Here is a 27,965-nt window from a genome sequence, read left to right as displayed (position 1 = left end):
GTCAGTCTCTTATCTGCTCCTTCAGACAAATATGGGCTAACTCAGGGAAACAGACTTGGAACTTTAACCTTTAGGCTGATACCACAAACCTGAAAGCTCCGCCCTCCTCTCTGCTCTGACTCACCTGCTTTACATCTACCTGACCTGCACCGGTGTCTGTTTGCAAAAGGCTCAATGTTTTTCATTTGGAAACAGAGTCATTCATGTAAAACTAAAGAGTTTGCATCAGATTGTTAAGGTGGTTGTTAAAAATGATTAAATACTTCATTATTCATTAAACAGTGATAACTGGAACGTGTTTGGAATTCCTGTTGGAGCTGCTTCTACAGTCGCAGCAGACGGCTTCAGTTTGTATGTGTCAGCAGTAATACTGCAGTACTGGTGTTTTTTAACTAGGTAAGATCATATGAATACTTCTTCACTGCTCGTTCAGCTGCTGCTGTTTGATTGATCTGCATCTGGTGTTTAATAACTTCTCACATGAACATCACAAAATGAAGACATGTGCACACTTTCATTTATAATAATTGACTTTATTTATCTCCCCGTGAGCACACAACATTAAATTCAAGTGTAATTTTACTTTTTCAGGCTAAAGTGACATCGTTTTACTTATAATGAAAATAGAACTGTATTTTTTAATTATCTATAAGACAGAGTGATGTCCAAGCTTGTAGTTCAGTTTTAATTAGTTAATGATGATGAAAGCATCACATTCAGAAAATCAAACTTCTATGGAGAACTCAAAGTCTCAAAATAAGAGAAGCAAAAATTAAAATCCAAATTTATTTTTACTACAAAATGTATTTATATGCAAAATAATTTAGTAATACTTTAATTCCTTTAAATTTCCATCCATCCAGAGCGAGAGGCGGGGGACACTCTGGTCTCCAGCCAACAACCATTCACACCTACGGGCACCAGTTAACCTGACCCCACTAACTGCAGGTGTTTGGACTGTGGGAGGAACCCACACAAACGCCACACGGACGGGCAGGTGGCGGGGTCAAACTCAGCCTTTACTTTTAATTTGAAATGTATTTGTATGTCGCTTATTAAATTGTGCTCCTAGTTACTGAGCAGATTACGAGGACTTTCCTCAAGATGACGGCCGACCTGTGAATAAAGCTTTGCTCGTATTTTGCACTAATTTGCAAATAATCAAATGACGTGAATAACCTGGAGGGAACGTGTTTTCTGCTGACCCGGCCTGCAGATCCTCCCCCATCACCACACCTCCTCTGACAGGTGACAGCAGGAGGCTCCTCCCCCAAACCACTCCTACCAACCTGTGCTCTTCTAACCTCCCACATCCACAGGAGCGGGAGAGTAAAGCCCCACACACACACACACACTTCTTGTGAGAAGTGTGTTGCCATGTGGGGCCTCATGGCTGCCGGGTCCGTCTTCTTCCCGGGACTCTTCCTCCTGTCCAAACAGGCTCTCAAACAGCTGATGGGATGGAGCGAGGGGGACGCCGCTGTCGTGTCAACACGGTAGGAACACACAGACTTCAGAGGACATCACACTACACTACAGTACACCCAGCTTGTCTTTATCTTAAAGTTTGCAGTTTGAATTATGGAAACCTCGTCTTGGTCTTCATCACTGTGTGAGCTGTAGCATCAACACATTTCTTCAGAAACTGCTGCAGATGAACCAAGACTGTTTTTGTTTGCTGTCCCTCATCACTTTGTGTCTCTTTGTGTCGTGTCCTTTATTGTTTCTCAGTTGATGAATTTTTTGGCATCTTGTAGTTTTTTTTAAATCTAGCTGTCAATTTGTAGTTTCATCTCTTTTTGGTCTGTTTTTCGCACCTCTTTGTAGTTATTGTGTATCTTCTTAGTTGTGTCTTTTGCACTGTTTCTAACTGGTTTAATGACTTTAAGTGTCCATGTGAGTATTTGTTTTACTTTCCAACAATAAAGGAAGCTGTCACTTCAAACAGCTCCTCGCTGTAACCTTTGCATGGTTTATGAGACCTAAATGTGAAGCTTTTATTTTATTTAGTTCTTTTTTTAAAGATTTAATTAGCTGCATCAACCAAACATACGACACATATGCAGTTAAAGTTCAGCTGGTTGTTTCTCTTGTTTCAGCTGATTTGATTATTGAACATCTTGTTTGTGCTCTCAGCCTGGTGTCATCCATCCAGTCCATCATGGCCTCCTCAGTCGGATGCATCATCATCACATCCTGCAGGGACGTCATCGAGGACCGGTGAGGACTCATCTGGTTCTTATTGTCTCTTCATCATTTTACCTTCATACAATTAAACCTTTTCTCCTTTTGGTCCATTTATCAACAGTGTCATTCTTATGTATTCTTTTCTCATCAAAATTTTCTCCCAGATTATTTTGAATTTAGATATTTATTTTTAATTTTAACATTCAGCTGAATTATTTTTTTATCCAGGAATAAAAATGTATTTAAAGCTGCTGCGTAGAAAAGGTAAAACCCTCAGCCTCAGTGTGAGGATTCTGTATGAAGCAAAGCTCAGCGTCAGCCGATAATCTCATTAACAATCTGAGCCTAATGTGCAGCAGCAGCAGGGTTATTTCAGTCTGAGACTAATCCTGCACGCTGAGCATGATGGGAAATGAAACACTGTCGAGGAGCAGAGGGACGGCAGTGGAGCGCCGTGGTGGTCAGCTGGTTTCCTCATTTCCCAGTCAAAGTGGAGCAAAGGTTTGAATCTGAGTCTGAGCTGCATTTGGTTATCAAATCACAACACTCCGCAAGCAGCAAGGAACTCGGAGTTCGTACACCTACAGCTCAGCAGCAAGTTCACTTTAGAAAATACATTTTTATCTCAAAAACAGGAAAGAAGGAAGCGTTTCAGTGCTTTACCAAAGTAAAAGTACCCTAAAAAACCTCCAATACACTTCTGACAATTCAGCATTCAGGCTCCTGCCTGCACAGCTGAGCTTTTCATCCACTCATGACTATCACGAGTATCAGGGTAATTTTGGAAAAGGTGCTGCTGGTTGTGGAAATAACTTTACAATTTCACAGCAACAAAGTCCATGCAGGGAGGAGGTCGGAGTGGACGGATGGTGCCACATAATGAATGTTGTTCTCCTTATTTCCATCACATCTCCTGTTGCTCCCGATGCTCATATTAAACATGACCATGAGCTCAGTGTATTGTAACAGTTGCTGTTGTAATGCAGTGTATCGCCACATGGCGGCGCCTCCTGTCTCATGACTGGTGTGTTGCTCTCTCTCTGTAACGGATTCTTCTGTGTGTACGTGGACTAGTGTGCTCTCAAGTAATGTGTGGTAGAGGTGGCACTTTTATTTTTGATATTTTAAATAAATGAGTAGCCTACTTGTGGAAAGGCAGAAGCCATTGCTGATTCGCTATCCACCTGCACACCTCCGCGGCTGGCTTCATCTCCACCACACGTTACAGTATGCACAGTACTGAAAAAAGCTCTTTTTTTCTAACTGTTGGATCTGTGTGATGTCACAAAGTTGGGAAAATACAGAAGCCTCACCCACATGCTGTGTATGAGGGGCAGCCAATCGAAAGACAGGTCTCTCACAGGGGGGAAAAACTGGTTTCAGACAGAGGATGACCTGAGAGGCTTCAGTGTGAGACAAAGAAGGATTACTTTTAAGTGTGATTCATGCAAAGCTGCTTTAGAAAACTCTAAGAAAGAAAATCTGGAGTTGGAAATAAGAAGACAAGGACAGCTGAACACACAGGTGCAGTTTGTTTTAGACTCTGGGAGTCTAATCAGATCTAAATGATTGTTTTAATTATTCATCAGTGGACACCTGCTTAGAAGACGGAGGAAAAGGTGCCCAAAGAGGCTCAGACATTTTATGTGTGCCACTGCAGCTTCTTCTACTTGCATTTCAGTGCAACAGCGCCCACTAGTGGATGCCAATGCTTACTGCAGTAAAGGAAGTTGGGGGAGAAAGTACTGGAGCCATGAAGTGAGTGCAGGGAGGAGGCTGGGGTGGATGTATGGGTCAGATAACGTTAAACTGGAGCACAGGGCGGTGTCTTGGATGTTTCTGGCCTAAATGAACCTGATGTCTTAAATCTGAGATCAAAGTAATGATGCTGCTTCAGCCTCTCTCTCCTCCCTCTCTCCATCTCCTCAGACATTGGCTGACTGATGCCTACATCTTATTTGCCACGCCTTACTTTGCCTACGACATCTACGCCATGTTCCTGTGTTACTGGCACAAGCTGCAGGTCAAAGGTCACGAGGAGGCAGGCCAAAGCGTCGGGTCGATGGGAGCCGCTGTGATTGGTTACCTGCGCAGGGAGTTCCTCATGGTGCTGCACCACATCTTCATGGTGACCTTCTGCTTCCCTGCCTCTCTGGTAACTATGACAACAGCAAACATTGACAGTGACACGTCCGCCCTGATCATAGACTGTACACAAAGATGGACACCTTTAAACCTGCATTTGTTCTCTGGGCGACTCTTGCATGAACAGAAGTCTATGAGAAAATTAACCTTCGGCTCATCTGATGTCTGAGCTCAGCGAACACTTTCCTGATGAACTGATGGTGGCACTCGCTGGTTTCAGGTCTTACTGAGTAAAACATGGAGTCATTTTGGAGGTGACAGTCCCAGGAAGTAGGGAAGGACTCAGGGTGGGGCTTGCTTGTTGAGGTTCAAACAAACTCTGAAGTGCCAAAAGCTGCAGTTCCTCTAACATCCACTGGAGGTCCCAGCGAGTGGCAATGAGTGCTACAAAAAACTTTAGTCTCAACTGAGAATACGTCTGCAGTGAGGCTGCCGTACTAACAGTCCGTCCAATGAGGCTGAGCTCCAGTTTAGGTGGAATTCTAAGATTTTATTCAGATGTTACTCGACTGTTATTGGCAAGTATCTGTGTGACGCTCCCATACAGTTTATGATAACCAAGCTAGCTAGAATTAGCTGCTAACTTAGCGCTCTTGAGACCCTGTGGTCCAAATGTGATCACCTCCAAAATGCTAACACTGGGGGGTTTCCAGTGTTAAGGGTGACATCATGGTGGCTACATCCATCGTCTTTGTACAGTCTGTTATTATAGTAAAATATGTGTACATTAAATTATAATTTCTCCTTCCTGTGTGTGTGTGTGTGTGTGTGTGTGTGTGTGTGTGTGTGTGTGTGTGTGTGTGTGTCAGCTGTGGAGGCAGGGTAAAGGTGATTACTTCCAGGGCATCTTGTTTCTGGCTGAGCTCAGCACCCCGTCCGTCTCTCTGGGGAAAGTCCTGATCCAGGTAATCCACCTCCCTCCAACCTTTTACATGTGTGTGTCTGTGTGTGCATTTTTAGACATCTTGGTGAGATGTCTACTATACTTATGGGGACCAAAACCAGTCCCCACAAGTTTGAAGACATTTTTGAGGCTCAAAATGTAGTTTTAGTGTCAGGGTTACAGTTAGTTATGGTTAGGCTTTCATCTTTGATGGTAGAGTAAACAGCTAGCTCAATGAGATGTCCTCACTAAGATATGAGATTAGATAGAACTTTATTAATCCCTCGGGTGGGTTCCTCCGGGAAATTAAGTAAATGAATGAAACGTGTGCGCGTGTGTGTGTGTGTGTGTGTGTCTCAGATACCTAAATTCATTCAGTGTTCAGTATTGATCTGGACTACAAAAAAAAAAGATCAATCAGATTTACTGATTGATTAAGAAAACGCATAACGTCAAACCAGGGCTGGACTGGGACAAAAAATCAGCCATTTTGACTACAGACCGGCCCACCAGGTATTACAGCCATAAAGCCTTTGAATGAAGACAAACGCTGTTGTGACAGTGATGCAAAGTCTTGTTGGTATATGTATGATTTCTATACAATTTACGTCAGATAAAAACTTTGTTCGCAAGATTCAGATAATTATTTAATAAAAGCTAGATATTTTAAATGAGAATAAGAAAGAAAAGTATTTCTTTGTCCCCCCCTTTCCCTGTTAATGCCCTACCTGGCCCCCTGGCATAACTTTGCTAGACCCGCCCCTGCACAGTTAACAGCTGTCAGCTACATAGAAAAGGATGCTGGTGTTATTTGTCTCTCAGAAACAGTTCATAACTTCCCTTCAACTCATTCATGTTGAAAGGAAGTTATGACCCTCCACCAAGTCCTTGTTGAACCTGTTTCTCCATCACCTGTTCAGCTCTGATGATTCAGTAAGGACATCTCCTGGTTTCATCTGCATGTTTCCCTCTCACCAGATATACAAACCATCATGACCAGCAGCTTTTACAGCTGTGGCTCCAGCAAACATCAGCTGATACTAGAAATTAATATTCAATAAATTCTAACAACAGCTGATCAAGCTTAAACGTGCTGCTGTTGTTTAGCGCGACATCCGCTGGTTTCCTCTTTCTGGCGCAAAGTGGGCGATAAATAAACAAGAGAGAAAAGCCGATCAGCTGATCATTGATCAGTTTCATGATTGAAGTAGCAACAGGAGAGGGAGGGGGGAGAATGAGAGAAGAGGAGGCAGCTGTGCAGCAAAGACAGAATAACTCCAGCTTTGTGTCTTTTTCATTCTAGCTGAAGTCCGGGACAAACTGTTCCTTCTCAGCTCAATACAAAACGCGTAATATTTTCTCTGAATACGAGACGATTCCGTTTTTTACGGGACGGTTGGCAACTCTACTAACTAACCTTATGAATAAAATAAAGTTCACTATCAGTAACATCATAGCACCCACCCAGCTGTATAGAAACTTTGTCATGCTAGCTAGCACGCAGTACGAGTTATTGTAACTGACTGTAAAAAGTCAGCACAACAAAAATAAACTCCACCTAAACTTGGTTTATATCTGACCCAGATAGACTGCAGGTCATAACTTCTTACCTGAAGTTCAGTTCACCTGACACTCGGACCGGCGGCTTCCTCGGGTCTCTCCTCCTCCTGCCTCCCCTTCCCTCATCCACCTGCTGGCCTCTGTGGAAGCTCCGCCACAGCCACCACCAAACAACTGAGTTATTTTTACACATCGGCCAGCATCTGGCCAATCACCACCTCTCATTGTTCATGCCGTTACAAAAAAAATAAATAAATAAGTCATCAGATGGCCAGTCCAGCAATGCATCAAACGTTCCAATAGAAACCAACTTTATACGTTAACATTAAGACTGATGGCGGGCTGCTGTTTGGATGTGAAACCTCGATGCTCACGCGAGAAAATCAGAAAACTTCTCGCTCTAAGGAGACACCAAAACCACAAGCAGCTAACGCTAGCACCAGCATGGATGCTTTCATTAGCAGAGCACATGAGGACCGAGGAGGGTGAGTCAGAGATCAGGGTGTCCACGCAAAACACGGAGCAAGATTCAAAAGACACTGAAGCCACGGTGCCGGACACTGAAGGGAAAGTTAGCTCCTACAGGGACGAGGCTGAGGGACGGGCCACCTCTGATACAAACTCACGCAAAAACAAATGTGAGCCCATAGGGAGGACTTGGAGACCAGAAGGACATTCAGAGTTCATCGTGGAGAACTTTCCCAAAGGAAATGGGCAGGAATGAATCACAGATGTGGAAAATGAACCGGCTCCTTTTTGCCTTTAGAAGATGTGAAGGAGTGAAAAATTGGCGAATGGTGGCTCGGGTTTGAGTGATCAGCAGATGTTTGCCATCATCGTGTCCTACAGTAGCTGTTTGAGCATTTCTTTAGTTTAGTCACTTGTATATCATTTGTTCTCAGCACTTTTCAGTGTCCTCCCGTTCTCCTTTTTTTCCTTTGTCTCTCTACCTCCACACTGGACTATCCATCCATCCATTCTGTTCTGCTTATCCTTCTCAGGGTCGCGGGGGGGCTGAGCCTATCCCAGCTGTCTTAGGCCGAGAGGCAGGGTGCACCCTGGACAGGTCGCCAGTCTACACTGGACTATTCATTTCAATTTCATTTCATTTATATAGTACCAGATCACAACAGCAGTCGTCTCGGCGTGCTTTAGGGTAAAGACCCAACAATAATATGACCCCCTATGAGGAAGCACTTTGGGAAGGAAAAACTTCCTTTTAACAGGAAGAAACCTCCGGCAGAACCAGGCTGATTTTTTATTCATTAAATAATTAATTCATTAATCAAAGTTTTGGTTAAATGACAGAGATTTACAAATCATCACTCAGTCAGTGTGTCGGTTTATAACTGGGGGCGTTGCTGTGATGAACCCTGATTCAAACGTCCTCATAACAGTCTGACCATAAACCCCGTTTGGTTCCTTTGGAGTCCTGAGCAAAGTAATTGTTTTCTAAGTATAGAAGTACAAGGATGAGGATGTTTTATATTTCTCTCTGTTCCACAGCACGCCTATTAAAATCATGAGCGTGTATAGTGTATCGTCTCACTGACCCACTTCAGAAACAGATTTGAGTTTATTCTGGATTATATAAGCTCTGTCCTGGCACCAAATGTGGAATAATCTAAAAACTTGTCCACATAAATTGATCATTTCTCCCTGTTATGTGGTTGCGGCGGGGCGTGGCCTGCGATGCCGTGCAGGGAAGGCGGACGCACCTGCACGGCATCTGCAATCACGCCCCGCCGACTTAAATATTGTACTGGGTCCTGTGGTTGTGGTTGTTACGTTGAGCTAGCAGCGGGAGAGCTGCAGCTCTGTGTGTATTGTGGACAGCAACCGTCAAAGTATTAATAAAAATGATCCAAATGTCACCGGGTCTGCCGTGTATGTTTACAGTGGTCCGCTGCTTTTTTAAATGCATATGCCTCCATCCACCGTCTCCTCAGCAGCATGACTCTGCAACACAACACAACGCAACACAAACAACACAACACAGTATAATAACTTAGTAATAAAAAAGAAGAATAAGTGTATTTGTATTGCACACTGTTATTATTGCACATTAATTATTATTGCACCTTGTTATAAATATAAATATTATTATTGTTATTGTTTTTACCGTTGTTAACGGTAAGTCCAGGGAGGTAGCCAGTCAGGTCAGCTATTTGCGTTGATCAGGGCTGTTGCCCTGTTGCAGGGCTGGACTGGGACAAAAAATCAGCCCGGGCATTTTGACTAGAGACTGGCCCACCAGGTATTATGGGAAAAACCATAAAGCCTTTGAATGAAAACAAACGTCGTTGTGACAGTGATGTACACTGTCTTGTTGGTATATATGTATCAATCTAGAACTTAACTTAAGCCTACACCATCCTCCCTATTCTGGTATTCTAAACAGTACTTAGCCGAAACCCAAAGACTGCTTAGTTTACCTCCTGAACTTTCTACAACATATCGTGGAAACTTGAAATTAAGACAGAGAAGACTAGAGGTGAGACATGACCATTACTGAATATTAAAAATAATACATGACAGATTTAGTGATATTTTCATAAACTATTTATTTACCACATCAATAAACAGCATGGCAGGGCAAAATATTTTTTCTAACATGGCAACCTTTAAAAAGTGAAAGGAGACAGAAAGAGGTGAGAAAGAATAAAACTTCCTCACTCAAAACTTACCATCAAAACTTAATTTTGATGGTATTTTACACACAGTACTGGTACAGTATGTAGAAAATGTGGGAAAATACTGGCATCATATACAGTACTTACTTCTGAAGAAATTATGTTGGGACCCTGAAAAAATTACTATGTACAATAATGGATTTCTATACATTTGACATCAGATGAAAACTTTGGTTGTATGATTCAGATAATTATTTGTTAAAAGCTAGAAATTTTAAATGAGAATAAGAAAGAAACGTGTTTTTGTCCCCCCTTTCCTGTTAATGCCCTACCTGGCCCCCTGGCAAAACTTTGCAAGACCCGCCCCTGCACAGTTACCAGCTGTCAGCTACTTAGAAAAGGATCCTGGTGTTATTTGTCTCCCAGAAACAGTTCATAACTTCCCTTCAACCCTTCATCCCTCCAGCAAACATCAGCTGATACTAGAAATTAATATTAAATAAATTCTAACAACAGCTCATCAAATTTAAAGGTGCTTCTGTTGTTTAACGCGACCTCCGCTGGTTTGCTCTTTCTGACGCAGAGAGAAAAGCCGATCAGCTGATCATTGATCATTGATCAGCTGATCGGGACAAATCGCGTTGCTTTTCACCTCAACTTTAAAGTTCGACCTCCTCGGCTGTAATTGGTCCAGCCCAATCCATGATGACCAACTGGCCAATACACCACTATTCATTTATGCCGTTGAAAAAAAAGAAAGAAAGAAAGAAAACCCCATCGGCCCATAAAAACGAAAAATCACGAGCGGCCCACCGGGCAAATGCCCGGTATGCCCGATGGCCAGTCCAGCTATGCCCTGTTGTAAAAGCTGTCCTTGAGTCTGTTTGTTCGGGACCTCAGCAGCCTGAACCTCCTGCCAGACAGCAGCAGCTTAAACACCCGGTGTCCTGGGTGTGTGCAGTCCCGTAGGATGCTGCGTGCCCTCTTGAGACAGCGAGTGCTGTACAGGTCCTTCAGGGAGGGAAGAGGATGTCCAGTGATTTTTTTGGGCCATATTGATGACCCTCTGGAGTGCCTTTCTGTGTGCTGTGGTGCAGCTGGAGAACCACACACCGATGCAATATGTCAGCACACTTTCAATGCAGCAGCGGTAGAAGACGGTCAGCATCTCCTTCTTCAGGTCCATTTTTCTGAGGATTGTCAGAAAGTGGAGACGCTGTTGGGCCTTCTTTAAAACCGCAGAGGTGTTACAGCTAGATTGATTCTGGGGAAACCTGAGGGGGAACTATAATCTATAATCTCCATAATTTCTAATATCAGGAAAAGTTGAGCACTGTGCTTTCTCTGCACATGCTCATTGGGACTCTGTCCACGCTTGTGGAGCAGATATTTTAAAATTGATATGGGATAAAATAGTCTCTCTCTTTTTTTTAAAGTAAAGCATTTTTATTCTGTCCACTACACTTTAGCCTCCTAGGACCTGCCGTCCACATATGGGGACATCACATTTTGGGTTGTCTAGACCAAAATACAGAATTTTGCTCTACAAGGGCCTGATGTCCACTTACGAGGACATTATACTGCCTCTGTTCTATCGAAATTTAAAACAAATCTCCTCATATGTCGATCTTATTTTTCTCAGAAACAAAAATCGGAATGTTTTTACATTCATCAGGTCCCAATCAGCCCAAATATCAAAGAGAAATTACAAAAGCATGCCATGAAAGAGTTCGAGTCTTAGGGGGTTAAATAACTGCAGCTTTAAACTTAAACTAATTTCATCTTTCAATATGAAATGCAAATACTGTCGTTTCCAGCTCGCTGCTGTTGGCAAACCAACAACGTGGGTTGTAATAACGTGCTGGACAACACATCACGTCCCAGCGTGATCCACGATCAGTTTTTTCACCGTGAAAATACACAAAACACACTGTAGTTATTCACACAGTACTCTTATCTTTAATTCTAGTTTACAGATTTCTAGTTTTTTGTGTTCTGTAATATGTGCATATAGACTTTAAAAAGCTCATATTAAATAAATTACACTGGTTTAATAAAAGCTCTGACTTCTAAAATAATTTCAAGCACATACAGAATGTTAAGTATTAGATCAGCAGCAGTTACATAATTACTTAAAGATGTTTCTGGTTTTATTTCTGCAGCCATAACTCTGACTGTCTCCCTTAAACATTTCCACCTTTAATCAGAACCAGCTCTCCGTCAGCACGTTTGACGTCTCCTGTCATTATTTATTAAAATGAACTCTTTGTTTTCTGTCTCGTTTCTCTTCATGATGATGATGACGTCTTCAGTATAAGAAGCAGCACACGCTGCTGCACAAAGTGAACGGCGTCGTCATGCTGCTCACCTTCTTCGGCTGTCGGGTCTTACTCTTTCCCTACCTGTACTACGCCTACGGCAGGTAAGCCACGCCCACCTCTGCTTCTTTAGTATAAAATAATGGCATTGATCAAAAACAACACTGATTATCTGCAACACCCCCCTAAAAAAATAAAATAAAATATTTATTTAATCATTTTCCTGTTTGTCTTTTAAAACAACACAAACACAAATAAACAAACAAGACAAAAATATTACTTAGTCATTTATTTATTGTGGAAAAAATGATCCAGCATTACAGATCTATAAGTATTTCTATCTAATTTAGTTGGATTTTCAGTTAATTTAAAGGTGGACGTGGTTTGTGTGTGTCTCACGTGTTCAATGAAAAACAGGTTTCACATAAAAACTGCCGTTAAACACTAACACGATCCACGTTTGCTTCATTTAAGGGGCTGAGCTGAGCGTAACTTTATCTTTTATTTTAAATTGTGTTATAAAACCAAACTATGTAGCAATGACCCGTACACGCACAGACACGGGAACAACTGAGCAGGAAAACTGGGAGTCAGAACACATGTTACACTGATCTCACAGACACAGCTGGTTAAGTACACAGTAAGTACAGTTACAGTGTTCGATATCGGGCCCAAGAACACGTAGTTCAGTGTAAGTGTGTAAAAACTTGTAGTCACAACATTCGCAGCGTGACGGTCAAAGAAGAATGATTCTGATCTTTCATCTTTGTGAACGAGAATCTTCTGATTCCTCAAGTTTCAGCTCAAAACATCCAGAATGCTGTGTGAGTACTGTGAATCAGACAAACTGATAATTCATTTACATTTTCTTCTGTAATGTAGTGAGAAGTTAAGATGATTTAGACTTTTTTTAGCTGCTTTTTTCTCTGAAGGTTAAAAATATCAGAGTACTTAGACATTTAAAGAAAAGTAAAATAAGTTATATTTCAGTTTGGCTCACCCAAAAAAACCAATAATATCTGTTTTCCAGCCAGTTATAAATCTTATAAATGATCAAATCTTCCAAATAACTTTGAAATTTACAGATTATATTTTTATGTAAAACTTTTTTCCACTCGTCTTCGATTCATTTGACTTTTTGTAGAAAACTTAAACATGTTTTAAGACAATTCATTGTCATTGTTCTTTATCCTGTGTGACTGAGGCCTACTTGTTCACACTGCAGACAAACTGAACTCTACTTTTGATTTACTAATCGCTGTCGTGTAATAATTCTTGTATTAAATTGTGCTCTTTTGGGTTTTAACTGACTTTGAGTTGTTCATGAATGTCTGAGCCACATTTCATCACAGCTTTGCATGATTCAGAGTTCAGACTAACTTCTGGAAGCCAGCAGAGGGGCCTCAGAGATATAACGCTTCTGCTATAAAACTCCATGATGACCTGACACAACCAGAAACATTCAAAATAGTTCTTGATGTTTAAGTATTCATCTTCGACATGAGGGAATTTTTGATTAAAAAAAATGTATTAAAATGTCAGTGCGACTTTGATCACAGCGCCCCCTGCCTTGTGTTTCAGGTATGCATCGATGCCGATGTACCAGGTGCCCCTGGTGGCCCCATGGCAGTGTAACCTGGGGACTGCCCTGCTCTGGCCTCTTCAGCTTTACTGGTTCATGCTGATCTGCAGAGGAGCCCTGCGTCTGTTCACCAAACGCTCTAATTCACCACCTGCAATTCTTAAAGCCGACGGCAACTTGGCCCCAGCTAACGGCTGCACAACCAATCAGACAGCTGGTGGAGGAAGAGGAGAGTAATTTAATCCGATCAAGTGACGTCTGCCTTCAGAGCCAATCAGATTACCAGGGGGGCGGTGACTGTTACAAACAGATGAGTGTTTCTTCTCGTTTACGGTAAAAGTTACAAGGAGTGAACGTAGTGACAGAAAAGCTTACAAACCCAGATCCATTATTAAATGGAAAGGGAGGAAATGAACATTAGAAGTGTGAACAAGTTTAATCAGAAGGGAGACGACGGCTGTTTGTAGTAAAACCACACCAGAAGAATCAGGATTTACCGATCACACTGACGTTTGACGGGATCATATGAGGAGCAAACCTGTACCCCGACCTGTAAGGACAAAACAAGATAAAACTATATATAAAAAGGTAGAAATGGTTTGTGTGAAGTTCGTGTGAAAATGATAATAATTTGTTTAAAGGGAACAGAGAAATCATCCTCTAAGATTAATTAAATTTTAAGGAGTCCCACAAGGATCAACATTAGGCCCACTGTTATTCACTCTGCACAAACTGCAGTTAGTCTCCAACGTTCTGCAATAGTCACAATTTTGTTCTGTAACATTTCTCTTCTATTTGGTTGTGGTCATTTAAAATCTCTAATAACCAGTTCAAGAGCTTTTATATTGTGCACACGTGTAACAAAAAAAGTACATCCTATTGAGAAGCAAATTTTCTTAACCATTGAAAACAGTTATGATTGTGTGATTATATAATCTCTGATAAAGGTGTCCCACAGGGATCAACATTAGGCCCACTGTTATTCACTCTGCAGATGAACTCAATTTATTCTCAAACTGTATTAATCATGTCAGGATCCAATCTGCTTCACCACATTTTGTAAGCACTGATTAAGAATATATTAAGGAATCAAAGTATTACATAATTATCAAACAGGTTATTGAACATTATTTTGGGGGACTATTAAATAGCATATTTGTAGGTACAGAGGAGTAGACATTCAGCCTGTGGTCACGCTGTGAGCTACACTGGCCCTCTATATATTTGTCAGCATTAAGTAAAGTTGATTAAAGTTTGTAGTGGTTCTATATTAGGTCCCTTAGTTTTTCCACTGTTTCTAACAGTAAATATTGTCCAGCTTCATTCTGCAAAGTCAGTTTTCAAGCTGATGATAGCTCTTCCTTTTTTCCCCCACGAGCACAACAGAGCCTGCTTTCAGTTACTTTCACACTTTTTTGCACGTTGGTATCCAACATCAAAGCTATGCAAGTGTTTACAGTTGCCTTCACCTCTGTATTAGTCACTTTTACCTGAAGAAAGGACTTCTTACTCCTGCGTACAACATCATCTGCAGTGTTTATGCTGACAATACCATCTTGAGGATTCATGACTTCATTAACATTTTGACCAGTGTGTGTTTAACAGTGCCGGGGCCTTTTAATAAACAACAAAAACCACAGGCCTGTATGTACAGAGGTTTGTTTTCTGATCCACACTCATGTGACTCAGTTCCACGTCGGCTCGTTTTAATCTTCTGTCTGATTTTTTTGCAGCATATAATTTGTTCTGGTGTCTTTCTACAAAATACATGTTGATCAAAGAGCTTCCTGAATTAATAAACTTGACTTAAAACAGAATATTTTACATGAATTTTCTGATCATCTCTGTATGAAGCATCAAGAATGACTTTTACTATTGTTTTATTATTATTTAGTTTCCAGTTATTTCTCAGGGATAACAGTTAACTTTTTTGTTTTTTGGTCCCGGACCTTAAGGCCACTCCACCACCCCACCCCCAGCTTACTGGGGATGACAACTGCTTTTTAAAATGTATTTATTTATTTATTGTTTATAGACAAAATCTCATTAAGAACATCTATAAGTCCATGCCTTAATCAGACTTATTTATTTAACAAAGTTCATTTCTGTAAATAAACTCTTGTAAAGGTCACAGGTTGAAGTTACCTGTACAGGTGTCAGTTTTGTGCAAGGATTGCTGTTTTCTTCAGACTTATGGAAGTTTGAAAGAGAAAATTATAATTCCCAATTTTAATTTTAATGTCATTAATAAACAAGATGAAATATTCACTATAGAATTATACATGCTAATCATAATAGCAAAGCACATCTCAGGTTTGTTTTAATCACCAAACTTATAAATAAATAATATAATAATAACATATAAAATGAAATTGGAATTACTCGTCTTTATTTCTGAGTCAGTTTTGTTCCAAAATTCTTTTAATACATCCTGTCTCGTTGTAGGTTATGTCATCATCACCAGTTTGCGTCACTCTGTGGTTATTCTGGTCTTTTTCTAGCTGGTCTGGACGTCTTTGTAGTCATTTGGACAGTTCACGTCTTCTCAGTTTGTCTCTTGTCATCTTGAGTCTTAGTTGTTTACATTTCATTCGAATCTGTTTGTGCGTCTTCAGTTGTTTTGTCTTTCTTTGCAGCTATTTGCTGTTATTTTTTCATCTCTTTATGGTCATTTTTGCAGCTTTATCTCGTCTCTGATGTAAGTTTGTATCCATTTCTGGTCGTTTGTGTCTTTTAGTTTTTTCAGGCCTTCAGCCTGTATTTTTTCCCCACTCGTTCATTTGGAGCTTCGTTTTAGTTGTTTGGTTTTTCACTTTAATTGTTTCACATCCTCTGAAGTTTTCTTCGTGGCAGATTTTTCTCCTTGTGATCTTTTGGATTCTCTTATCATCTTTTCTTGCTTTTGTATTTTTTTCATTGGGTCTTAGTGTTGTTACTTTAGGTTGGGGGGCGTTCGGTTTCTGCTGCTTCTCTCAAATCTTGGCCGATGAATTAGAAATATGTTCTTAGACAAACTAACTGTACCTCGTTATCTTTTTAACTTAAGAGCAGCAGTCCTGTTCATGATGCCCCGTTTACTTGACGTGGACACAAACCTGCGTGTAAAGGCTTTGCTTGACATGAGCTTCACTGGATTCAGCCTTGGTGAGCGCTCACACACAGTAATCATTGTAACGCAGTCTCCTTTGTGTTACAAATGTAAACATTTCACCAACTTTAAAACATGCACAACTGAAAGTTTAGCATTTGTTCTATAACAGCGTCTGCATCTCTGAGCAGCACAGATATAAACACCATCGTCTACATACGACTGAAACGCGCTATTTAAATATAATTTAAATAAAAATTGAGCATTTTTGGCAATTCTTAAGTGCTAGGTACTGATAATTATAATCATCATAATTACATTAGTAGTTATATATTTTCAGGGCGTAATTGTATTATTTTGGGATTTTAAATAAGTATAAAGTCTTAATTTTAACAGATAATTTTAAATTATCTGCCTGAGTGATTTTGGTATCAGAACTCTAGCGTTATGTCAACCGTCCAGTCTTTTCAGATTTCTCTGATAAATCCACATGAAAGAAAACTGAACTGAGGGGCGACTGGCAGGAAATGTGTTCACTGTTTTTGATAGGCTGAAGAAAACACACCTTTTTGTTTTGCCTACATTTTGACCCCCAGTGATACGTTCCACAGTCACTGAGACACCCACAACCTGACAATAAATGGATGCTCTGTGGAGACTTTTGGAAGTACCAGTGAATAACCATCACCAAGAAGCTCTTCCTTCAGACATGACGTCTTCCACATCACTAGTTAAAAACATGTTATACAAGCACAAACATCATTAAACACTTTGCTGTGTTACCCAGATGTACTCCGAGCATCATTTCACCCACAGTGTTACCAAACAGGAGAAAACTCCACAGTTAGTCTGAATGTTCAGTTAAACTCTTCTTCACCATTTTTCATTTTATAGTAAATCCAGTTGTGTTTATCACCGAGGGCCAGACTCAAATACTGAAGCAACATAAATATAATCACATCATCACAACATCATTTATTCTTTTACTCTTTTCTATGACATCAGTTTTTATGCTGATGATTCAGTTTGGTTTGCTCCACCTGCGCCACCTCAACCCAATCTGCCTTCAATGAACCTCAGACTTTACATTTTATAGCTTAAACCTTTGTGGTCAAACCTTGTGATAATGGACTGAAAATCATCCAATCAGGATACGTTTAAAACCCAAATGTAACACATTTGTAGAGGTTTCCACAGGAGTGTCCCACAGGGAGCAGTATTATCCCCCCAACGTATCCAGAGCTCAATCAACTTCATAGAATCTGAATAAAGGCCTCACACATGGATTAATATTAGGTCCTCTGTGAATTAGAATTTGTCCTTCACTTATAATATGATGCCAATGTTACCAGACTGTTTGCCACCTGCTCAGACTTTGACCAGATTTACTACGTTATACCTTAAACCTTTACAGTCGAGCTCTAATCGACTGAAAATCAACCAACGTACATTTAAAAAAAATAAAAAATAAAAATCCAAACATAATAAGTTTGTAAGCATTTTACAGGAGTGTCCCACAGGGGGCAGTATTAGACCCTCTGATATTTACTCTCTATTCAATTGTCTTTACAGTCAGTTTTTATGCTGATGACACCATTTTCTTTGCCACCTGCTCTGCCTCAGCCTGCTACTTTATATTATACTTTGTAGGTTAAACCTTTGTGCTAATCCAGTGGAAAAGATGGATTTACCAGATAAAACCAACCTGTGGACTAAATATTTTCACAATAAGAGAAGTCACAGGGGAGACCATCGTAATACATGAAAAACATGTTAGGTATTAGATTTAATGTCATTATAAGTTTGTTTAAGCGTGACAGAAATTAGGATTGTTTCAAAGTTTTGGTTATGATGAATCAAATTAAAAATCTGATTAAGAGTTCTGATAAAGGTGTCACAGGGATGCACATTGGCCCTGCTGCAGTTTTCTCTGTACATAAACTGTACATATGCTGATGACATCATCGTCTCCAACATTCAGTTCAGTTTCCTCGCTCACTTTTTTCTGGTGATCCCGTGGAGCAGGACAGAGAGCAGAGGATTCAGAGGAGATTACACATGTAGATTATATTATAGATAAATATTTTACCCTGGATGAAGAAGCATCAACACATTCTGAAAGCAAACTGCAGGATTTCATGTTAGTTTCATTTTCATGTACTCTGCAGCAGAACCAGCACTGAACCTGCTGTAAACGACGACTCACCATCTCTAATCAAAACAAACAACTGATTTCAGTTTTTCCTGTAAAGTATCTAATATTTCAATACAGCAAGTGATTTTTGATGCAACTGGCATTTTAACACAACATGGACGTGACCCAGAGATGTAAAAACTGCATCAACCTTAATTTGAGCTTTAAAGACTTTCACATATATCAGAACTGTAACACATGAAGAAACCATTTCACTTCTAACACAGTAAAATAGACCATGTCACCACATCTTAATCTCTCTGCATGGACAAAGGCAGGGACCAACTCCTCACCGCTGGCATTTACACATGTCCAAAACTCGACTTCTCTTTTCTACAGTAGCATGAGACTGCTGCACATTTTAGGACAGTAATGAGAGTAAAGTGACTGAGATGACCCAGATTTAAACAATGAAGGTCAAATTTAGTTCTGTATTTGTTGTCGTATCTCCAGTTTATTGATTAATAGGTTTTAAGACGTGACTTAAAAGACTGGATAGACTCGGCAGTACGAATATGAACAGGGAGGTTATTCCAGAGTCTTGGTGCCACGGTTGCAAAGGCCTGGTCACCTCTCGAGTTCAGTCGAGACCTAGGTTGTGCTAGGAGCCTGTGATTGGACGATCTAAGTGCTCTGTTGGGATTGTATAAATGAGAGTGTGAGACACTGAAAGATTAACAACATGATTCACCTTCACATTAACTGTATCCAAACACTGATTAATACAACAAACATAACCTTCATTCATATAGATTTGGTCCAATGAACCTTAAACTCCCATCAGACTAACATGGAGTAAAATGTCTCCACTGGCTTTATTTTCTTTTTTCAAAACGCTCCTCATTAGGTCACGACAACAAACACTGGCGTAAACATCTTAAACAAACCAGATCAAGTTGTGAAATGGAAGCAGGGCTGCTGCTGGGAGATAAAGAGGATTTTTAAAGACTAGTTTAACTGGTTTAAAAGGACTGGAAGCTTTAGAGACAACCTCTAAACACTACAGACAAACTGAATCATCACTAACATGTTTGTTGTTCAATTTAGAGAACAGGCAGGGATGAGTAGGATCGTTGGGGCCTCAGTCTCCATCACTATACTGAGAACATCCAGAGAGATCTTTACCTGAGTTTGAACACTTTTTTGCACTCAAACATTCATCATTGAAAATGCATCTTATCTTATAAAGTAATCTTTCAGACTCTCAGATCGGTGGTGCAGCTGTTCCAGCCATGATTTTGTTACATTAAACTGAAGGAGGACTGATCACACAATATTTCTTCATGGTAAGTGTTACCCTTGAGTCAATACTCTGTTACAAAGAAAGAAAGAAACAAAGTGCATCATGTTTTTATAGACTTCAATGAAACACACCTGTCAGTCAGCACCTTTGAAGTTCAGACGTTTCATGAGTAAAACACAAGTTTGCATCGTGTTTGTTGGAACTGCAGCACAGCTGGTTGGATGACGTCATTCAGCTGAAACTGCAGAACCACAGGAAGACATTACACACGATCAGCTCACAGTGAACATAGAACCAGTTCATGTGCACCCAAACAGAGACAGAACATTTAGAGATAGTTTGGAAACTCATGAAAATATGACAAAAATATGACAAACCCCAAAATTCTCATTTCATTAAACCAAATGGAATCAACCCAGCTATTATGATGCACCATAAACCTGATTCAATTCATCTTTGTTCACACAGTTGTGAGTCTGTTTGATGCACCTCTGATTCACCCACACCAACCTGATCATGTCTAACAGGGATGCAGTGACTGAAATCAAATCTGTTCAAAAACCATCAAAAATGAACCATCAGAGATGAATCGCCACCTTAGAGCTTCCACAGTATAAATATGTTTGAACTTTAACCTTTTGATAACAAAGTTCCTGCTTGTCCCAGATCAGTTCTTTGACATTTCATCAGCTTCAGTTTGTTTTTGACTCCCAGTGAACATTCAAACATATTTGCATCCTGCTGGTTTCACCTTAAAATAAACACCAAAGCTCCAGTTTACCTCCTTTACTCTGTCATGTTAGAGTCCAGCCTTTTAGATGAAATGTGTCTCAAACTTTCTCATTTATGTAAGACCTCATGTTTGTATGTTGCTGCTCTGACCATCATCATCAGCTCTGCGATTAATCCAGTACGTTCTCACATCGTACAAACCAAACAACACAAAAATCAAGTCAACAGGACAAAACGCAGAAAAAACCCAAAACAAACCAAAGAAGAAAAAACTCACAGACACAACAACAATATAAACACACAACACTGACTTTAGAAATGACATCACTGGTAACCTCCCCCGTCTGACCTCCGTCACTTCTACCTGAGATTATTATTGGCCAAAAAATTGTCAGGAATTTGAAACCAGCTGTTCAGTTATGTTTTTTTATCAATAAGATTCAACAACTATGAAACTCATTTCATTTAAGAGTGAAGTGACAAGAACATGTAACAGAGATGACTGACACGGGACAAATGAGTCAACACCACATCCAGATGATTAAAGCTAATAAAGATCGAAACTGGTTACATTTCAGAGAGTATCACGCTTCATGTTTCCACCTGTGACTGTTTCAGCTCGTTCTGCTGAAACATAACAGCCGTGATGGTTTGGATCTCTTTAGACTTTTCCAAACCGTCCAAGTCATTTTTTATGTGAGAAGGATAAATGGATTATAATCTCTGTCGTAAGGTGGAAAACCCACGACATTAACCCCAGTGTGAAGTAAAACTGTGTCAAGTAACAGACACGAGTGTTGACCAGTATGACGTAGCTGATTCTAAAGTATCAAAAATGTCAGTTTTTCCCACAAATAAATATAAATAAATATTATATAATAACAATAATATTAGATAATTAAATAATTTCAAATAAAAACCTTCACTGAGGCCTGAAGCCTGGACAGAAACAAACCCAGAGGTCACAGTCACATAATGATGATCAGGTGGACCTGAAGGAAGAACTGGGAACACTTTTCAGAACCTTTCATCAGCTCTGTGAAACATTTTGTTTTCCAGCCCCTGATCGCCATTGATATATATAAAACACATTGATACCTTCATAAGAAACATTCGTTTTGTTTATAATCCACCCAAATGTCTGACCTTTGATTTCAAGTTGGTGCATAAACATACTGATGACAGTTTTGCCCACATTATCCACACACAGAAAACATAATTTAAGGTTTACAGTTTATAAGTTTCTAATAACTGAGCTGTTTTTATATGAGATCAGCCTCAGTTTAATTCAATGAGACTGTTATTGCTCATGTAAAACACCTGTGCATGCCCACCCAGCAGAGGGCGCTGTGGTTAAATAACTGGTGCTGGTAACTTTAAATAGTACAAGACAATAAATATTATTCTGTTAGATGTTAAACCTGAAGGCACGTTAAAGTCAGGACTGCAGATCAGTTAATTGAAAAATTAAATCTCAGAAAGAAAAACATCAGCACACATGTACACCAAGCATGTTAAATCTGTTTACCCCGTCCTAATGAGGGTTGTCAGATACAGCTGTGACACATCTGCCTTTTAAGTCAAGCTGTTGTTATATTTGGATCCAGAGCTCAGCTTTCTCTCTCAGTTCAGCTGACTTTGCATTTATGAACTGGATGTCATTTGGAAGGTAAATATAGAGGGAAAGGGGGAGGGATGTGGGTGATGGAGGGGTGGGAGGGGGGGTAAGACAGAGAGGAGGAGTGACAGAAGGAGGGAGGAAAGGAGATTTAATAATGAAACATTTACAGCATATTCAATCATATTACAGCTGTGACATATACTCATGCTTTAATTAAAAAAACAAAAAAACAAAACTAACATGTTGAACTCCCGCTTTGATATTTTACACTTTAGACTCAGCTTTGATTACAAACTGTAATTACTGTATCCAATATTTATTTACTCTGTTTGTGTAATATCACCTGATAGGACAGGAGGGTATTTGGGGGTTAAAGACAGACGTGAGGAGCAGGAAAGAAGAGAGGGAACAACAGGAGATTAAAGATGAGGAGAGGGTAGGAGGAAGAGGAGCTGGTCATTTCATAGAAAATATAATAAACAGAGTTTAGAAAACCTGTAATGAAATCTTATTGCCTGATTATTGATCAATTTAAGTTCTTTAGCTGAACAACGAATAAATTTTTCTGGTATTTTAACTCTTTTTAAACTCAATAAAAATTGTATTTATATCGTGTCAAATCACAACAACAGCTGCTTAAAAAGCCAAACTTCAATTTCACACCAGAATCTGAATTCAGCACATTTTAACTCTGTGATAATACAATTATAACACAGACGAATTGAACATTTAATGTAACATTTACTGTATAATTAAACCTGATAACACAGCAGACTGTTAGGAAGTTACAGACAGGGGAGAGAGGGACGAGAGAAGCAGACAAGGAGGAAACAGAGGAAAGGAAGGAGGACTGTCTTGTTTCAGTGACGTCTCAGACGTCAAACTCGTGCATATTCAACCCAACCTGACCCACAATAATCTGAGTTTACAGGTTGGATTGCAAGACTCTGAATTTAGCAGCATTTTCTGTTTTAACCAGTTTAACTTTGTTCTTAAAAGCATGTAAATGTAATAAGTGATGGACTGAGTAGCTTTAACACATGTAATAAGGCAGGAGAGCCTTTGGAAAGCAAAGTGAGAAGAAAAGAAGGAAAGAAGAAGAAGGAGGGAGAGAACGGGGAAGGAGGCGAAGGAGGGAGAGAACGGGGAAGGAGGCGAAGGAGGGAGAGAACGGGGAAGGAGGCGAAGGAGGGAGAGAACAGGGAAGGAGGTGACAGGGAAGGAGGCGAAGGAGGGAGAGAACGGGGAAGGAGGTGACAGGGAAGGAGGCGAAGGAGGTGACAGGGAAGGAGGCGAAGGAGGGAGACAACGGGGAAGGAGGCGAAGGAGGGAGAGAACGGGGAAGGAGGGAGAGAACGGGGAAGGAGGGAGAGAACGGGGAAGGAGGGAGAGAACAGGGAAGGAGGGAGAGAACAGGGAAGGAGGGAGAGAACAGGGAAGGAGGTGACCGGGAAGGAGGCAAAGGAGGGAGAGAACGGGGAAGGAGGTGACAGGGAAGGAGGCGAAGGAGGGAGACAACGGGGAAGGAGGTGACAGGGAAGGAGGCGAAGGAGGGAGAGAACAGGGAAGGAGGCGAAGGAGGGAGAGAACGCGGAAGGAGGCGAAGGAGGCGAAGGAGGGAGAGAATGGGGAGGAAGTGAGGGAGGAACCCATTAACCTACAGAGGGGCTCCATCTTTACACTGAGACTCCAGCAAATGTTTGATAAGTTCTTTGAACAAATTTCCTGATTTCTGTTTTACACTCCGACTCTTTTCTGACTTCAGCAGGTGGAGCAGTTTCCTCCACCTGTTCTTCATCTAATGTTGAATTATTTGAATGTTTTTTTTCTTATTTTTCATGGATGTCACAGAACCACCGTTTCCACCTTAAACTGAAGAAGACATTTGAATGCTTTATAAGAAATATCTGCTTCATTTATTCACCTCCATGAAAACACAGAACACTGATGAAATGCACCTGTTACATCTGTTTGTCAAACACACATATAGGCCCGTCTAAAGCACGTGTCAGTAAATGAACCAGACTTCAGGTCAGCTCTAAGCAGACTGGTGCACAAAACCAAAAACACTTGCAGTACTTTTAGTTAAGGTTTGCAGCTTTTAAGTTTCTAATAACTCTGAGGAAATGATTCCACAGTGGAAACATCTGTATGCAGCAGGGAAGAGGTTAAACAACAGATGCTGGTTACTCTTAAATATTAGATTATTCTCTTAGGTGTCAAACCTGAAGGCATGTTATCATCAAATAAAACCTACAATAGAACCACATCATCAGCACACATGTTCATACATTCAAACACAAGAAGGTTAAACAACAGTAACCGCAACATTTTAAGCTTCTACTTTCAGTTTGGTAACATTTCTAATGCTGTTCTGTTTTCCCCACATGTAAAACGCACTCAGCAGCAGGTTTTACAGGAAGAGATGAAGTCACATGTGAGATACGCTGCTGCTTGTTTTTCTTTAGCTTTTAATGTTTTGACAAGATCCTGTAAAGTGTTAGATCTGGAAACAAGTCTTAGAGAGATCATCATCATCATCATCATCAAGGGATGGCTGGGCTCAGGAGTTATAAATTGAAAGATTGCTCCCTGTTTGCTCCTCGGGCAAGAAACTGAACCTGAGCTTGGTCCTGGATGTTAGTTAGAATGAGGCGTGGTGGATAAAGCGCTTTGAGAAAAGAAGCCATTAATTTACTGTTAATAACACATCAAGCATGAACAGCCCTGACATGAAGTCCAACAAGATGATCCTAAAAACTGCTGACCCCTCCTGATGTAGGCTGTCAGACGCAGCTGCACTTTTAACCCAGACAGATGTGGAGCCATCAAAAAACTTTAAGCCAAACTTATCACCTGAGTTTAAACCAGAGTGAGGTTTGATATTTAGATCCAAAGCTCAACTCCTAAGCCTGGATTCATGAACGTGAGGTTGATTGGAAGGTAAATATAGAGACGGGAGGGGGAACAAGGAAGAGTGACAGAAGGAGAGAGGAAATTTAAAATGATCTCTCCAGCTCAGATCCAGCTGTTATACTTTGTATATTTTCATATAAGCAAAGATTTTTTTTGTAGTTTATTAAATATTTTAGTCATAAAACAAAATTCCAACATGTTCAACCCAAACTGGGAATTTCATAGAAAATAAATAAATCATCTTTACTTAAATGTCATCTGCCTGATTATTGGTCGTGTACAGACCAGCTAATAAATGATTCTGATATTTTCTTTAACAGCCTCAAAAATGATCTAAACTGATTTTGTTTGTTTCAGGCATCAAACACAAACATGCTAAAATCCAACTGATCCCAAAGATCCGAGTTAAAGATTCAGGTTTGGATCTCAGCAGCATTTTCTGTTTCCACCACTCTAACTTTTCATTAACTGCATGTAAATTTAATAAGTACTGTGCAGCTTTAAGTTGAACCTAATGACGCAGGAGACGGATTAGAAAGCAAGAAAAGAAGCTAACGATGTGAGGAAAGGAAGGAAGGAATGAGAAGAGGTTAGGAAAGGAGGGAGACAAAAGGGAAGGAGGTAAAGAAGAGGGGAAGGAAAGGAGTGTAGAAGTTCTAGTCTTCTTCCTGTTGCTCTGGAGCCTAAAACACCCATAAAACAGGAAGTGGAGTTAGCTACAACCTGTTTTTGGGCAGAAACCTGCAGCTTTGTGTTTGTTCTGCACAACAGCTGGAAGGAAACAGATGAAGAGAAAGCAGGCTGATGTGGCAGGAAGCTTCATTAGAGGCAGACTCTAATGCTGTGAGGCCCCCAGATGTTCAGAGGATTCACTCTTTGCTCCAGCTGTGGTGGAACGTAACCACAGGATACATTTAACCCAGCTCAAATCTACTCAACTCCTACATTTGTGGACTATGATAAGATTGTTACGCCTTCATAATTTTGTTTTTCTGCCTCTGAGTAAAAAACCTGAAATTTAAAGATGTTTGATGATTAAAGAGCAGCTGTGGCTACGTTTTTATTAAGAAATATGGAAATCTTACTTTATGTAAGCACATATTTTATAAAACAGCATCTCTGGGAGGCCAGCCTGGTGGACAGCTGAAACACTGCGCTGGATTTCAGGCTCATGTTTGGTCCTGTACCTTCATGCAGATCTTTTACAGTAAACGTGGCTCTAAGAAGTACTCAGACTCAGTAAAAGTACTTCAGTTTGATCTTCAAATACCATTAAAGTAAAATTACTCATTAGGCAGAGTAGATTATTATTGGATCATATTTACTGATTAATCAGTGGATTTCACTCTAATGATCTGAATGAGTCGTGCACCACTCGGAGAATCATACATTAGATTTATTGGCCTATTTAATTCAATTCAATTTTATTTTTATAGCGCCAAATCACAACAAAAGTCGCCTGAAAATCTGAAAATGAAGAAAAGCTTCATAAGAAATAAACTGGTGTAGAGTAAAAGTCAAATATTTAAATGCAGAAATACAGTTGAGTAGAATTAGAGCATAACATAGAAGTACTTCAGTAAAGTCCATTAAACTCGAGTAAATGTACTCAGTTACACTCCACCACTGCTTCTGTTCATGCTCTGAGATTATCGGGACTAACGGCTTCGCTAATCTGGATCCGGGGACTCGGTTCATGCGTGATGTGGAAACTTCAGCTTTAGTCAGACTGATGTGAGGATGCAGGTTTGATCGAGGAGCAGGAAGTGACGAAACACAACATGTCACATGGTCAGACTCACGGGAGCATCAGTCGCTCCACGGTCGGAGGAGACATGAGCTCACAGGACAAAGACACATCACAGCGGGGCAGGTGGGTGCAATGACATTTCCTGTCCGCCCAAATTTAACAGCCAGCATGAACGCGTGAACGACCTCAGAAACCAGACATCAGCATGCGGGAGGTTGTTGATGACGACAACAATGACAGCATCAACGCACAATAAAGTAGGAGACACACTGACAGACACGGCCCACTCACACTGACCTCTGAAACTTCAGGTAAACATAAAAACAGGAGTTACACGTGCAGTTTCACTCTGTTTCCCTTCTCATGTCTTGAGCCTCCCACATTAATAACATGATCACTGCTGCCCAGCTCTTTGGACACGTGTGCAGACTGACTTCACAGTTTCATCATTAATAACCAGCAAATCAGTCTGAACACCCTGCACATAAACGGTTAAAAAAAAAAAAAGAAAAAAAAAAAAAAGAGCGTTACCTTCAAGTCTGAACATCCTGAATTTGAACACCTGTCGATCTGTGATGATTGTTTATGGTTTCAGTAAAAAACACCAGCAGGACACGTCTCAGCTCCTCATGGGAAACATCCAAAGGTCTTCCTAAAAGCGCCGACACCCTCAGCATCAGAAGCCCTGCTCCTGCTTTCAGTAGAAATAACTTCAGGTGGGATCTCGAACACCTTTACTCAGGTTATTTTATCAAAAAGATGTTTCCAGCTGCATTAGACTGGCAGCTTTACTCATCACTCACATCACTCAGCAACATATGAAGCTGAGCTTTTTAACCCCGACCTCTTTTGATTCATCAGTTTTAAATCATCACTGGAAAGAAAAAAAAAAAAAGAAAAAAATATAAAGGTATAAAATGATGTAAATTAAGATTTGGCTGAAAAACCTGAGATGACTGATCACTGTGACGATTTATCGATTTTCAGTTGATCCTCTTTGAATCAGTGCTGTCAGATAAACATGACGGATTTAAAGTAAAATGTACTCAGAAATCAGATGAAATCGTTCGGTGGATAAACACAACTCCACCTTTGGCCTCAGCAGCTGAGAGT

The 27,965-nt window shown here is 40.4% G+C and overlaps 1 protein-coding gene and 1 long non-coding RNA gene across 3 annotated transcripts; one reads left to right on the top strand and one right to left on the bottom strand.

Annotated features, from left to right (window-relative positions):
* The first annotated feature begins 162 nt into the window (after nt 1-162).
* LOC116318630 (ceramide synthase-like) lies at nt 163-15,258 on the top strand. 2 transcript variants are annotated; one of them, XM_031737706.2, is made up of 8 exons: nt 163-205; nt 283-396; nt 1,320-1,496; nt 2,137-2,220; nt 4,117-4,342; nt 5,142-5,237; nt 11,721-11,830; nt 13,308-15,258. In XM_031737706.2, exons 3-8 carry the CDS (start codon nt 1,378-1,380, stop codon nt 13,543-13,545), a joined length of 873 nt encoding a protein of 290 aa, XP_031593566.1. In that variant the 5' UTR covers nt 163-205; nt 283-396; nt 1,320-1,377; the 3' UTR covers nt 13,546-15,258. The 2 variants fall into 2 exon arrangements, with proteins under 2 accessions (XP_031593566.1, XP_039467681.1); XM_039611747.1 differs by lacking the exons at nt 163-205; nt 283-396; nt 1,320-1,496 and having other exon boundaries at nt 1,520-2,220.
* Nucleotides 15,242-27,724, bottom strand: LOC120440097. Its single transcript, XR_005612965.1, has 2 exons — nt 27,384-27,724; nt 15,242-20,074 (listed from the first exon to the last, which is right to left on the bottom strand). It is a non-coding gene; the product is annotated as an uncharacterized LOC120440097 (long non-coding RNA).
* Between the last annotated feature and the right edge of the window lie 241 nt (nt 27,725-27,965).

This window comes from Oreochromis aureus, linkage group 4, assembly GCF_013358895.1.
Source record: "Oreochromis aureus strain Israel breed Guangdong linkage group 4, ZZ_aureus, whole genome shotgun sequence".
NCBI classification, from domain to species: Eukaryota; Metazoa; Chordata; class Actinopteri; order Cichliformes; family Cichlidae; genus Oreochromis; species Oreochromis aureus.
The sequence above is the reverse complement of the archived record's forward strand: the minus strand, read 5'-3'. Positions and strand labels throughout refer to the sequence as shown.